We start from the raw sequence: 16,260 nt of genomic DNA on the forward strand, positions 1-16,260 counted from the left end.
TTTGACTTTAAGTGGTAGTGGTTTAAATGTATTAATATTTCACGGGCAAATCATATGTTGGGAATAAATTCGTTTCTGGAATGATCCTTTTCTTTTAAAGATTTGGAATAAATAATATAATTATTAGCAGTTGGAAAAAGTGTGTACTAGTTACACACACATACACAAATGGAAAGGTAAGATATAACTAAATAAGATTCAGAAAAACTATATGTGTCAAAACTCCTAATACTTTATATACGAAGATTAAACTAACAGAGGACTGCCTCAAGGCTCTATTTATCAATTCTTCAACAAAACTGCCGGTTCTCAGACGAAATTGGGAAATATCGAAATGTAGTGTTTGGAATTAAAGCCAAAGCAACAGGCTACGAGGTTAGTTGTATTATGTTTGTCAATTCGATGTGTGTATGTGTGAATTTTTCTGGTCTGTTGCGGTTTTGCAAGGCGAAGAACCCAAATTTCTGGAAGCAAAAGCCTTTCATCATGCAAGACTATAACGAGACTAGTTTAGTTCACTCGCAACTGAAAAGCCTTTGTTTTCTTCGAGTACTAGAAGAAATTCGAACCTGGATACTTATAAATAAAAATAGAATCGTCGATGTCGATAGAAATATGGCTGCTCCTGATAGGATTCAAACTCGTCTTTCCAACCAAAGAATATTATCGTTATTGACTAACAAAACTATATATCATTGATATAAAACGAAATAATCCAAAAAATTTTTTAAAAAAATCTTTATTATTTCAAAAATACTTTTAGTATATCTTAAACTAAAAAGACACCATTAAGAAATTTATATGATTTCTTATAAATTATAAACGAGTAATGTTTGTACTATAATGTTTTAGGACTTCCAGGGTAACAAATGGCAATACTGTAGCCGATGAAGAAGTTTTTGTTACTATAATATAATGTAAAGTGGATTTATCGCAAAATGCGAGTATTGAATCAAGTATTTTATATTGAATTACATATTTTATTTTAATAAAAATTTATTTTAGCAATATATAGCTTGATATCATTTTTATAGCATTATAGGAACCAAGAAACTGTTTCAATTTATTTGTTGACTATTTTCATTTCGTAAAGAAATCATATGCTTCTCCCGAAAGGTGGAGCTGTTATCATTCATTTATAAAAACATTAAATGCATGGACTTCGATCTATATTCATACTTTATAGAAATTCATGTTCTCTTAAGTGGATGTCTTCTTGAATTTCTCAAAAAAATAAGCATTTAAAAACATTTTTTTAAATAATGTTGGATCTAATATCCACTTTTCTTTTGTAATTTTCGGAAACGTTTGCGATTATTATCTTTGATATAAATGAAATTTTGAAATACACCTATCGATAAATAAATCGACTGTAATTAGCTTTGTTTACAATTCACGTTTTGTCATTTTACTGTCTTCATCAGATTTCGCACAATTTTTAATCCATCTTAAATAGGATACTTTATTATGCGGAACGAAAACAATGATCTTTAAGCAATTTATGGATGGACAAGAAATAAACACATTCAACATAATAAAAAAATATTCCAGTAAAGGAATAAAAAAATACTAGGACAAAATCGAGACAACTTGCCTTGTGTACATGTGCTCCAGCAGACTTGCATACCTCGCACTGAAATTAGACACAAAATATATAATCGAAAAGCAAGCACAATAGAGAGAAAGACAGAAAAATAAACATACAGTTTGACAGATGAACATCAAGTAAAAACTAAAGAAGTCTACAGGGAAAATAAACAATGTCCATATGAAGACTTGTGATTGGGGCAATACTGTGGCTTTAATATCGTAGATTGTCTACATTTTATGGCCAGCGTTCATACCCAGACAAAGCTAACAAGACTCATGCCAGTTTCTAAGCAACCACACACACATACAACGAAGGAACAGCGTAGTTAGTAGCAATGAAGTACATGCCTCTTCGTACGTGGACTTGAACTACTTAAGTGATTGGATAGCGGGGAAGTTTTGGGAAAAATTCTGTCACAACCGAACATAGCAGCTGATGTGTCCGTAGCTTTTTCTGCCCTCCCCCGTATCCCCTTCTTTTACCCTTACTTGTTATAGTGTTGATTATAACAGGATCTCTCTACTGCCAAAGAGAGTTACTTGGCTTTCCTTCACTAAGACAGTAATTGCATTTTTTTTTCTACTTGGACCATCTCGGTGAATCAAAATGAAGCCATAAAATTTTATTTCTTTCTTTATGGTGATGTCAGGATATAATCAAATTTACGAGCCGTATGCATTAGATTGACTAGCGTAAACAATCTTAAAAAAAAAAAAAAATATGGTCGAGGATACCTAAAAGAAGACATCTGAGTAACTTCTGGCATCCAGATATCTCTTGGTGTGCGTGTGTGTGTAGGGTGAAATTTTCTTGGAGACTAATCTGTTAACTGTGCAAAAAAAAAAAAAAAAAAAAAGAAGAAGGGACGTGTGTTCTTTAGGGTGGGAGGGAGAGTGGGACTATAATTGGGAATTTCAAATACACAATCGACTTAAAAATTTATTAGGAGTGGCGATCTGTGTACTCTTATACAATGGTTGCGCATGTTTTCGCCAAAGTATCTATGCCCCTTGAACTTTTAGAAGGAATGTTTTTAAAAAATAGATTTTTCGCTTCCTTGAAATACCGTTTCGTCCCTTCATTGTAAACCGTCATCAGATTTCACAAGCAAACACACAAACAAAAATCAATTTTCAGTAAACAAAAATGATTGGTTAAATCAATAAAATTATAATATAGTATTTTAAATTATACTTTAAGTTATTATCCTTTATTACTATTATATTGTTATTGATATACTTTAATTCATTTTGTTGAGAATTTTAAAACGACGTATTTCTTTTGTTCACCAATAATTAATGCTCATAATAAATAAATAAAAGTTTTAATTATAGTGAATACTACTTTGTGCCAAAATTCATAGAATGTGTCTCCAAAATAAAGCCAATAATTATTGATAATATTTCTTAGTGGTAATTATAAAGCATTTTTTTGGGAAAACAAAAATAACTTAATTAAACTTAAAATAAAATAATTAAATTGTACAATTAATTTAATTTCAAGCTTCGACCTTTCTCAACGAGTGTATAGTTTTTTTTTTAGTTTTTTTTAATACACTTGTTATTTTAATAAGAAGTAGAGTTCTAAGTAATAAGCTGCGCCAAATTTCCATTTCACCATTTAGTTATTATTAAAAATACAGAATTTAGATGATTGGCAGACTGGTCATAATTTCAGTTATTTTACTTTTTTAGATTTTGCTATTTTTCAGCAGCAATTAAAATAAAAAATTACTAGGAGTTTATTTGTTTGTTTGTTTTTTTATTTACATTCGAATAATTTTATTTATAGTTATTGGTTAGTTTTTTGATGCTTTGGAATGGAATTCTCTCTCTCTAATATATATATTCGACTTTTTCGAAATTCCTTTTATGAACATTTTTAATTTGTATTTTTTTTTACTAATCTTTAATTTTCCAAAATTTGCTTACATATTTTAAAGTTGTATAGGGCTTTTTTTTGAAAAAAAAATTCATTTATAGATAATTTTGTTAGAATAATCAATATCTTGAAATGCATTGATTCCTACAAAGTTATTATTTGATAATAATTGCAATTTTACGGTTGTAATAATTCTAGATGACACAAAAGACACATTTATAATTTTCCCACTCCCCTACTAGATGGCCCCATTTTTTTGCGACACTTCACAAGTCATAAAACTGTTATAATTGGTTACAAACACCGAAAAAGCAAGTCGAAGACTGGGAAAAAATGAGATTACTGTATCTCTCTTTCTTTTTTACCCCTCCCTATTCATTCTGCCTATCCCCCTAAAATATATCGAACACTTCCTAGGATCAACATCATCTACTCGACTGCACATGAGACAAAAAGGAAGCCTGCCTCTTTTACGCATCGCTGTTTCCTTGATATGCAACAGGAAGCATCCTCCAAATCTCCAACCAGATCACCGCACCTGTGGCAGTGGGTCCACTGACCGTTTCGGGCTGCACTGTGGCGATATGTTGACGACCATCGCTGTAGCTTTACATACTTTAGGCATGAGCTGCTAAGAAGGGCCCCCTCCCCCATCCCCATTGTTAAAGAAGCCAGAGCCACGAGCAGGTGACGTTGGGAATGTTGCTAGAACTTGGCAACATCTCCCTCCTGTGTGTTTCCCTCCCTCCCTATTCTATGCTCCAATAAATACTAATACGCCAAGAGAACTTGACGTTCCGCACGCGGATTTTGAGCGTAGATGCTGATAAACCGAAGAATCTGGTATTTCTCGTTGGTCCAAATACCGTCAACAGTTGCAGCGAACCACGCTCGTGCATTAGAATTAATTTAGAAACCATCAGCCTAAACCACCATTGTGTGTGTGTGGCCGATGAATTTTTTCTAACTACTGGTTGACTTATTCCTTTTTTAGGAACACAAAATGATGGGCCTTCAATCTTTAGTACTTAAGGAACTGCTGCAGACATTGGCAAATTGAAAGATAGAGTCGGGCCAAAAAAAAAAAAAAAAAAAGCTTAAATAAATACAAAAGTGGTGTAGGAAACCATTCATCCACAAAGAAAGAATTTTTCCCTAGAGAGGGGGGTAAGTAAGGTAAAAGAAACAGCCAGTTAGCATCTATGATAGTGGAGAAAGAAATACTGAACTGGGAAATATGAAAAGTGTTAAAAATGAGAGAGAGAGAGAGAGAGAGAGTATTATATATTTATTTCCATCTATTCATAAGTTAAATGTATTGAATAAAATTTAAAATGTCTTCGTAAATTCTTACGCAACACGATGGACGAACCGACACCAACAAATATTTCCATTTGAAACACAAAATATAGGAACCATATTACTGCTCTGTGATGGAACAGAGCAGTAATATGGTTCATAAACCATCGTCTCCTTCAGAATAGCATACCAAAGCAGAACATTCATAGTAAGGAGTATGTTAATAAAGGCATATAGAAAGTTAACAGTGCAAAGTTTTGGATATTAAAACGATCTCCTCAGAAGACGAACTACAACTACTTTGGTGTCTTAAAATTTGGACCATTATAACTTAATAACTACTAAATTATAATAGTCCAAAATAGTTGGAGTTTTATAATAGATGATGGTTATAATGGTTTAACTTTTAGTGTTAAAAATTTACACTCATCTTTAAATCTGGTGACATCGCTTGTCACTAAAGGTCTAATTGAAAAGGGGAGGTAACGTCATTGTTTATGCGAGACACAATCTATATTTGGTACTGATAAGACACGTTTAGCCCGCGCCGTTAGCCGAGTGGCTATGCGCTTCGCAACCATATGCCTCGGAAAGGAGTGTCCTAGGTTTGATTCCCGTCGCCAACGTGAGGAGCTTAAGGATCTTTCTCAGACATAGCCAAGTTTGCCGGTCTCTGGGATGGACAGCAGGGTTTTTCCTCCCGCAAGCAGGCAAACTGGCCTCGTGAACACACGCAGCTACAGCCATAGAAAAATACCAGGAGGCATAGGGCTAGTCACCTTATCCTCGGGACGGGTACGACTTAGAAAAAGCTTAAGATAGCTATGTAGCAGGCCAGTAGGCCTAACACGTAGAATGGAGAAGACACGTTTAGACTTGCTTGTACAGTAAGATAAACTCGAGAGTAGTTCTGACATGTGTCAGAACGTATGACCAGTAACATTCTTACATGTAAATTACTCTTAAGTTTTCATTTTTGTCGAATCTATACTTATATAGCAGTATTAAATTCTATATTATGTTGTATATAATCTACATATTAAAAAACCTAGTTTTGATATGCCAAAACTGGGTTTATGAGAAGATATAGATTACGAACATAGTTGCTCAACGATCTGCAATGATACGTTTGATGATAATATTGCAAAGAATTATGTATCGATATATACGTTAGTAGGTCTTTATTGATGAATTATCCTGTTAATATTTATTGTGTTAATCGTGTTTCACATCTGTCTGGTTAATACGTCCTGTTTTATTAATAAATGCGTAGGCCTTGGGCAATAAAATAAAATCCTTCGATATGCGAACCATATATGACGTATACAACTACCATGTAATTTATGCAATTCGTATTTCGACATATTTAAATGACGATGTTCTTATTATGCTAAGAAGATCCAGTTTCTCTCATATCAATTACCAGATCTACGTATTTCACGTGAACGTATGGCCCACGGCTTGAAAGTCTGAATCATGTAGAGTCCCTGGCTTCATACGGTAGCATACGACGTCCTGAGACATCTGTTGCATATACTTATTGAGAATGTAACAACAAAGCGAAAATTCTATCTGCTGTGAGTCATTCGTTTTGCAAACTTTACGGTGTGAAAATTCCCATAAGTGACTAAATGCACACCACTAGCGGAAATGAAACAACGCTCCCTTACATGAGCATATCTCTTGAATCAAAACATATATTCATCACCCAAATAATAATCTAATATTCATCACCAAAATGCTAATCTAATCAAATTCAATATTGCAATTGCATAAACGTACTTGGAAAATATTTACCAGGTCAATCATTCTAATCAAAAACATCCTTATAAGGACTGGCTTAAAGGGGCGAAGCAAGAATGCTTTTCATCTTCCCCGTTATCCGTAGAGGACAGTGTAGGGATAAGGTGTTATTGAGCAATTAAAGCTCTGATCATGGCAGGAGGGTAACAGCAACAGCAGAGCCCCAGTTAGAACTTCATTGGCTACAGCATTGCCATCCACAATTGCTAGTAGCATCCTCCCAGGGTTTCATCCATCACTCACATACCTTCTCAACCGAATCAAAAACATAACATAACATCATTGGCCAGAAGGATGAAGCAAGATGCTTTTATTCCCTGTTGTCTGATAGGGAGGATGAATTGAAGGAAAAATTTGAGCTGAGAGCTCGCCCTGGAGGGGGGGGGCACGGAGATTAGTCATTGTTGCAAGTATTTAGGATGGATTTTGACCTCTTGTACTTGAAGAGGTCAGTTTCTTCATAGTTTGCTGCCTGTTTAACTAGATCGTTGGGCTGTGTAGAGATCTTTGAGAAGAATTTTTCTTCTATAATTAGTAAGGAGTAGATGTAAGGGATGTTTGTATCTATCTCTATGCAGTTGTACGTTCCTTACAAACCACAGTGCAACCAATATCATGCGCAAACAGAATCCAAAACAACACGTATGTAAAATTATTTCAACTTTCATTACTAAAAAACTAAAAGGGTTTATATCGATATTCTTATTAAATTTTGTAATTTCAAGATAATTAAAAATGTTTTTAATTAAATAACACATTATATTATATAAGAAATTATAGTCTTAATTTATTCTATATTTTAATTTATACAGAATGAAGTAAGATTACCCTTTCTTATATATGAAATCAGAGCTCGATTAAGTGTAATATGTATTGTTGTATCGCTTCTGATTGTGCAAAATTAAAGTCTCAGTATCCAATAAAAATCTAGAAGAAGGTTGTACATTTCAAAACTAAGGGGGAGTATATACAATGCTTCCGCCTCAGATCACACTGTTCAACAGTTTTCAAATGAATTTCAGATATCGGAGGAGTTGTCAGGAGGTGGGGGGGGGGAGGAATGCCGCGCACACAATTGCTAGTAGCATTAGTTAAACGATTCTGGCTATTTATTTGTTGGCTGTTTTACTATACACCAATGAAATAAAACTTAGGATCGTATGTTTACTGTACTGATTACCAATGTCATTTTGTTTTTATATTTGCAATTAAATTGTGTTACAGTGGGCACGTGCCAACAATGAAAAGTGTAATGAATTGTGTAAAATTCTCTGTTTCTATGGAAACTACAGAAACTCTTTTTTCTTTTCTTTTTTTTTTTTTTTACCAGAAAAGAATCCTGAAAAGAGTTTAGGTCCCAAATTACGCTAAAGATGACGCTGTCCAACGACGTATGTTGTGAACAGAAGACTTCAAAGAACATTCGTGGATAGTTCAGCAATCCGACGACTTCGAGTACGCAAAAATCATGAAAGTTTTATGTAAATAACTGACTACTGTGGAACTTGTCTTATCCTGTGCATTCCCTAATGTCGTCAGTTTTCTTGCTTTAAATCAACATTAACAACACTGGAAGTCCTTATCATATTGTGGGACTCTTCCAGCGATCTGGCCATTGAAATTAATGTCATTTGTATTGGGCAATGTATTCACTGTTTGAAGTCGATAATAAAATAAACTAAGTGCTTGAAACCACAGAAATCATAATGAAAAGAAAACAGTGAATTTATATCGCCCAATAACGCCTTTCGTTTTCCTATTACAGAACTGGTTATTCTGTAACCCGTAATAATTGCAAGATTTTTCTTAAAGAAACATAAAAAAAAAAATCACTTCGCTGAAATGTGGCAACATGAAAAAACAAAAACATTTGTGCTTTGTATCAAAGACGATACCGCTAAAGGAACCAAAATGGCATTATTAAGCCATCCAAACAGTCAGTTGTGAGAACCTCTCTAGTGATCGGGGTCTCCCATTTGACTGAAAGAAATCCAAAGGGACAAACCCATCTTCTTTCTGCTATCAGTAAAGAAGAAAGCTGTCTTTGAAGTTATTTTGTCGGTTTTTTAGTTCTTTCCTACACTGATAGCAAGAAACATTACTACAATATTTATAAAATTCACGCCTACAATCAAGATGGCGTGCTTTTTTAAGTAGCTCATCGATGAAATAGACTGAGAATCATTGCTGTGGAAGATTAATGATTTGCACAATATTCCAAATAAGTATACATTCGAATGAGCTTTTCTTGGAGTGAATAGCGGGGCACAGACTTCAAGGCAGAAATCTAATCGACATTCTAATCAACATTCTGGATACAGTTCACGTCGATTAGCCATTCGGCTATTCTACATGGATAAACAGACAGCAGTGTTCAATTATATTTGTTAACATTATACCACTTCGAAGCAAATAATAGTAAAGTATTATTTTAAGCGTAATGAAGTTTTCAGTGGCGCATGTAAACATGGACAAGCTCTAAAAGAGAGAAAGATGAAGGATATAAAAGAAAGAAGAAAGAGAGGACAGAGTGGAACTATCGAACTATAAACTATAGAAAGGGTTCGACGTGGTTGATTTGAAAAATCAGTCGTTTCTATAGCAATGTCATCTTCCGTATATTGTGAAAAAAATATTCAGATTTTGCTTAGTCACATTGCGGAAAAGTTTGAAAATGCAACGGAGGATTTGGATCACACACAATGCTACAATTACAGTAACTAACCAGCTCGACTGGGTCTTGTGAACAGAATAACATATGAGGATTACAAATAAGGAATAAGTTGTAGCTCTTGCGATGTTCTGCTTGTTCACTTCCAAGTATTATGTAATCTAAGAACGGTCTCATGAACAAACAGACGTTTAACAAACATTGGCAATTTTTATTTATTTATTTTTTTATAGTTTACGGCATAATTCGTGACAGGACTCAAATTAGTCACACACCTGAACTGTATGTTTATTAATGCAAATAACAATAAAATAGTACACGAAATTGTAATAATTTTATAGGTGGCGCTAGCTTCATACAACTGACGCAATTGGTATGTGAAACTCATCGTCTGCTGTACTGAGTCGTCTCGATTTATAAAAACGCATTTTTTTAGAATAATGATTATGCAAGTTATTGTTCGCTATATCAGGGAGAAAGGTTATTATTTCTATTTATTATTATTAGACTTTATTATTTCATCTTTATTAAAGACTTTATTAAAATTGTAATAATTTTATAGGTGGCACTAGCTTCATACAACTGGTATGTGAAACTGATCGTTTGCTTTACTGAGTCGTCTCGATTAAAAAAAAAAAGCATTTATTTAGAATAATGATAATGCGAGTTATTGTTCATTATATTATCGAAAAAGTTTATTATTTCTATTTCTTATTATTAGACTTTATTATTACATGTCGCATTTGTTTTCTTTTTAATATGTTTTCGTAACAAACGGCTAGTTATAATACAAGAATCATGTGATCAAAGTCTCGCATTTAACAAAACTAAAGCTATCACGGAGAAACTGGGATAGAAGCAAACTACCAATGAGAAAATAGACGAAAATAGTCAAACGAGAAGGTCTATTAAGGTATCCTCAGATTAATTAACACTTCGACACATTCAAGAGACTAATTATCCCCTAGATTAATTAGTAATATCGACTCTGCGAGCAGACTACGGATTACACACAGTTGCTATAAGGACAGAGTATAATTTGTAAAGGAGACTTAACTACACCAACGTTAATTCTCGTCTATCGTAGGGTATTTTGTCCTGTATTTTTGTATGTATTCGTAGCAATCATTAAAAACTCCGTTTATCTATCTTACGTAATTCGAACTTTTCAATTAGCCTTAATAATGGTGTCCCCGTTAATTTTTTTAAAAAAAAGTTTCGAAAAAAATTAACAAAAGATAATTCTAGACTACTATCCCTTGAGTCCTGATAATGTATACTCAGTGTAGCAAAAAAATATGTACTAAACACAACAGTAGACTATGCCAAGCCAGTTCTTTCTCTGCCCCTTTTTCCCCTACTTCTATCCGACATCTCCAGGTGTACCGGTAGCATGTTATAGTAGAGTAGATGCATAGGGCGTGCTAAGGCAATTAATGTTAATAACAGGAAAGTTATTAGGACAACACAGCCAGAAATACCAGTTTTTCTATCTTCAGGTTATGTTTAATGATCTCTAAATAACAGTAACTAGACAATTATCAGGCGGGACGTTTTCGTAGACACGTATTGACACTCAGTCAATTTTATACATTTCACATGGTTTCGGAAAGATAGAAAAGTGACCAGTTATCTTTGTTTTTAAGGTATATGCATTTTTTCAAGTGACTTTCAGTTAGATAATTTTGCGAAAAGCAATGAGATGATTTTTTATTATTCAGTATGCACAAAAACATTACACTTAAAATAAAATATTATTAAATAAATCATCACACCATTGAAAATCTGACTACGAACCGATCTCAAATTAAACGAACTAAACAAAATTTAAGTTATTTCAAATATTAAAATTAAAATGGTGTATGAATATATATATATATATAATTAATAAACTCTTAAAATTTGCGAAATTTGAAAAGAATACTTAACCGAATATCACCTTTTCATATTTAATATATTATTATAAACTTTAAGATTGACGTATTTAAATTTAAAAAAGAAATCTTAATAGCATATAAAACTTGAACGTTGACGTATTTAAAAAAGATATTAAACTAGATCTCGATCGAGTAGTTCAAAACACTGTTCTTATCAGGACTGGCTTAAAGGGGCGAAGCAAGAATGCTTTTCATCTTTCCCGTTATCTATAGAGGACAGTGTAGGGATAAGGTGTTATTGAGCAATTAAAGCTCTGATCATTGCAGGAGGGTAACAGCAATAGCCGAGCTTCAGTTAGAACTTCATTTGCTACGGCATTGCCATCCATTACCCTCCAAGGGTATTAATCATTGCATCTCAAAGTCGATCGATCAATCTTCAAAACATTGAAATCTTTTTAGCTTAATATAAATGTTTTTGATAAGCATTCTTTAATGGTGTAAGAATTAAAATGTTAAATTTAAAATTTTTTAAAGAATTAAAAAAAATTACTACTTAAATATTATGAAAGTATTATTAGGCTTCATTATTTTTATAAGCATTATCTTTTATTTCTTTAGTTTAACATTAGATTGATATCATGGAAGGAAAATGGGAGAATTATCGTAAAGGCATGTCCTTGTGTTAATCAAATGTCCTAAAAGATATCAGTGAATTTCACAAGCCCGCTTTGAAAGAAGAAAGGTAACGCCACCAAATGAGATCAGAAAACTCCGAATATCTCGAAAGACTTTTAATTTAATTAAATTTTTTTTTATAAAAAAAAAATGAGATTTGGACTTTTCAACCAAAGAACATGTTTCAAGAAGTGGTCAAGAGGAATACAGAAAAATGAAAAGACTCATTTGCATTTACTACCTGAAAGAAGTAAGTATGCCATATATAGATCATAGTCACCATTGCAGAATCTTCAATTATCCATCTTTCAAGTGAGTCTTTTTGGAAAGAAGTCGAAGTTTGGAGAGGAGGATAAGTGAGAAAAAGTTGGATTGTATTGTTTCGGATGTCTGGTGCTAATTAATAAATAATTACACCTTTTAAATTTAATTTTTGCGAATTGTTCATTGGATCTCGTCCACAGAAAGGTATACCATACCTATAGAATGGGGTTGCAACTAAGCAAATTTTACGAAATTATTAACTATATTTTAATCAGCTATTTTGTGGTTCTTATTAAAGAGACACTTACGGGTCTTACTTCTAGGTTCTCTGGGTCCGTCCACAGTAACCTTGATAGCTTTCACATAAGTACAGACTTGAGGCGGACTAGTACTGATTGTAATGGTGAGAGTAAAACTCTTGCCTGCAAGAGAAAAAAAAATAATAACAGAAAAAAGAAAGTTAGGTATGCAAATAGTAAATAAATAATGTAGGTAAAGTGCAAATAAAGTAATGTATACACATCTTAATAAATCACAACAAATAAACCATTTCTCTTTGATGATTTGCTGTAAAATAGACTCGTGTTTGTGCGCGTGTGTAATTTATATCTGTCGTTTCTACGAAGGAGGCACTTGTAAGGTGAGAATCTTCACCTGCGTGCAGAAGCCGGCAATTTGGGGCCACTAGAGGCCCCTTAATCAACCTTCTAAAAGAAGAGTTCGAAAAGAGGGGAAAGCTCAGTTTCCTTTATAACTTGAATAGCAGTAATTCTTGAAGGATTTCAGCTTAAAAAAAACTCTTGAAGGTAAAGTAATGCGGGAATACTTGCAAAATGTAAGATGGAGTAGTTGACTTTTTTGACAGCGACATCTCTCGGGCATCATAGCTTTTTTAGAATTATTATTCAAAACGAAATTTACATGTATGAAGTGAAATTAAAAATATGAATATTTTTCAGATGACTGAGATTGATTGGAATCATGAAGCTAGTATATTATGTCTTTTAATTGTATGTATTCTCTAGCTGGTTTGGTTCTGTTTAGCATAATAAAGAACCGGAGATTCAGGCGGAAAGTCTCTATTGCTTTTGTATGACACTAACTCTCCTATGAAAATTTCTAATAAAAGTGCCTTGCATTCTAGATAGGATTGCGATCCTGGTCTTTCGAACTGGATTGTCTTTTCTATTTCGCTAAGCGAAATAGGAAACACGTCTCGCATCTCTCACAGGAAGCGAGAATTTTTCTAAAATATTTTTTAGCTTCCTTCGTGGGATCTTTTCAGTTCAAGTTTTTTTTTTTTTTTCACTGAGATGTCAGTTATCGTCAAATGGGGGTAGAAAGAATTCATTATGGAAAAATCGTATTTTTTGTACCTATAAAATAAACATTTGAGAAATATGCAGTTAAATAGATATGATATGTATTTTAGCGTTATGGTCTTGGCTACATCGCCATTAAATTTAAATTAGGGAAACTTCGGCTGCAAACTAACATTCAGCTGTGTTTAACCAATCATGATGCTGTTATTAAACAAACACATTCTACATTGCAAATAAGATATCCTTCGAACTAATAGCATCGTCAGATTTCTTTTTACAACATCTGGTGGCACTCCAGGTTAGTGCTAAGATCCTACTAATTAGGAAGAAAAACAATAATAAATACTTATATGAGGTATAGGGGGATACCACTAAAATTGCCTGCGATACAAAAGTCTCAGGACACTGCGTTAATGACGACACTGCTCTGAACTATAACAACCAAAAACAGTCTGCCATGAAATAATATCCACTCAGTCAATAACAAATTATATTGACATGTGAAACAAATAAATAAATAGACTCATATTTTGAGATGTGTTTAATTCCAAACTTCAGTTGAAGAGATCTGGATCTAAGAAACAATAGAAGCCCACATTACAATTGTCATTTCTTACGATTTAAAATCAAATATAAAATCCACACACTCAATCATAACCCTAATTACATGCAATGGTATGGTTCACTATCTCTATATTGACATTTATTTTCCAAGATGTCAGAAACGAACTAATATTTTATGTATTTATTTATCCTCAATGCAAACGTCAGTTTTCTGTCTCTCAAATACACAGCCACACAACAACTTATCGTATTAAATTGCATTGCTACATTTCTTATATGTTTTTCTATCGATTCTTCTTCAAACGTATATTTTTACACCGCTTTCCAGACAGCAGGAACTCAAAATTCACTCAGCGACTTCAAGGTGGTACGAACGCCGACAGAGTCAACTATCTCAGTGGCGGCAGTGGTAGGCCTACCCTCTGACCAGTGTTTAAGGCGATAAGGACGGAGAATCGTGAAGTGAGCTCCAAACAGCAGTCAGCCGAGGACAGTGACAAATAACGGGCATGACTGGGTACCGTGGTTTTGGCCGCCCTGTCATTACAGCCAAATAACAGACCCACAGTTTTTTTGTGTCTTTGTGGCCACAGCAGGGATTACGCCTTGCTTGCCCGACAACTTCTCCTTATCTAGTTTCTTACCAAAGACCGACCTTTTAACTAGAAACCTTGAAACCATAGCCCGTTAAATATCCCCCCATTTTCTCCCTCCCTCCCGACTCTTTCTCTATTACGTTTTTTACCTGGATGAGTCAAAAAAAAAAAAGATTAAAAGAGGGAAAAATTTAACTTCTTGGAAAGCTATGATTAAGGTAGCATTAATACATCAAGTAAAAACTGTTTCTTGCTGATTTATACTTTTTTTTGTCTTATTATTAACTACGTGTTTTGTCCACATTTGTGGAGGAGATGATATCGTTGATTAGAACCATGGAAATATCATGGCCTTGAAATCACCGACTGACACAATATCAGAAGCAAAGATTTTAGATAGATGACAACTTAGTCAATGTTTAGGCGGAGTTTTATCAAAATAAGCCGGATAAACAGTGTTATCCTGTTTGAAATGTATAGTTTATTATAATTAATAATTAATATTTTTCGCTTTGGTTTTAGAATCTTAAAACAATTAATTACAAGGAGCTCCTTACTAGAAAGACCTGAAGTCGTATCTTCTTTAAGACAAACAATATTTAGCAAAGGTTGAGGATTTTTTCCTACTGTAAAGTATACACCAGTCAGACCATGTTTAAAAACACTATACTCTAAAGATAAGATTAAATGTCCTATTATTACCACAATTAACTACAATTACGTTTATAAAAGCCAAGTTATTAATTGGTTATAACAGACTATTGAGCCTTAGGAAGATAGGAATGGAATTCGTTATCGTAAATTCTAAAATCCAGGATTCGTACGAAATTAAGATTTAGGATATAGAATTCTAAGAATTCTGTATTTCCTAAAATTAGGTCATTAAGATTCTAAATTCTAGTTCACTTCAGCCAGACATGGACCACTGGAGTTTTAGAATTCTAAAAGTTTTGTGCTACAATATGTAATTTCTTAGTAATTGCATATTTCTAATCCATCTATCCTTTCACAGTCAAGAATGGAGCTTGCTGAAAATGATAGCTTATGGCATGGTTGATGTTCCAAATGGGGTTTTCATAATGTGTGGCTAGTTATGGGCGGGCATTTCTACGGGAGACTGAATGCTTTCTTTACTGAAACACCTCTCCAGACTACCAGCTTCAAAAACTAGTAGAACAAGGTGTTGGTGAACTTCGACCGCGACAAGGACGGTCGTTTCGGATCAACGATTACGCAGCACGTGTATTAGCCTTCCACATCACAACGCCACCCATTCAGAGCAAGGAAATAACACTCCCTTCCTGTCCATGGTACCTTTAATAGGTTGGGGTAGACAACGTGTTCAAGGACAGGTACGTTTTACTATGACATTCATAAGAAACCACCCACTCTCTATGTAAGTCTGTGCATAAGTGCGCCCGCTCACAAACGGGCGGATTGGTGATGAGCGATTCAAGAACAATTCAGGTTGGAAAAAGTAAAATTATGTAAACAAATTGATGCCTTTCGGAAATTTCGTAAACATTAGACTCTAATAAAAAAAAAAACTACTCGATGTAATTTTATATAAGTATATTATTATATTTATTAATGGTGTGTATACTATTATTTTGAGGGAAAAATTGAAAATATAATAAAATTATAATATTTTAAAAAAATAAAGTTTAAACTTAAATACATATTATAATTACATTATTATTAATTATTTTTATTA

General features: G+C 33.5%; 1 protein-coding gene across 1 annotated transcript in view; it reads right to left on the bottom strand.

Annotated features, from left to right (window-relative positions):
* The window catches only part of LOC150096043 (runt-related transcription factor 1-like), a 121,567-nt gene that overhangs the window by 71,131 nt on the left and 34,176 nt on the right, over positions 1 to 16,260 (bottom strand). Inside the window, exon 2 of the mRNA XM_090409603.1 lies at positions 12,373 to 12,486. Coding sequence (XP_090265729.1) covers positions 12,373 to 12,486 — 114 coding nt within the window. The remainder of the gene's footprint in view (positions 1 to 12,372; positions 12,487 to 16,260) is intronic.

The sequence above is a fragment of the Typopeltis vanoorti genome, chromosome 19, assembly GCF_054136105.1.
Source record: "Typopeltis vanoorti isolate ZY-2024b chromosome 19, IOZ_Tvanoo_1.0, whole genome shotgun sequence".
NCBI classification, from domain to species: Eukaryota; Metazoa; Arthropoda; class Arachnida; order Uropygi; family Thelyphonidae; genus Typopeltis; species Typopeltis vanoorti.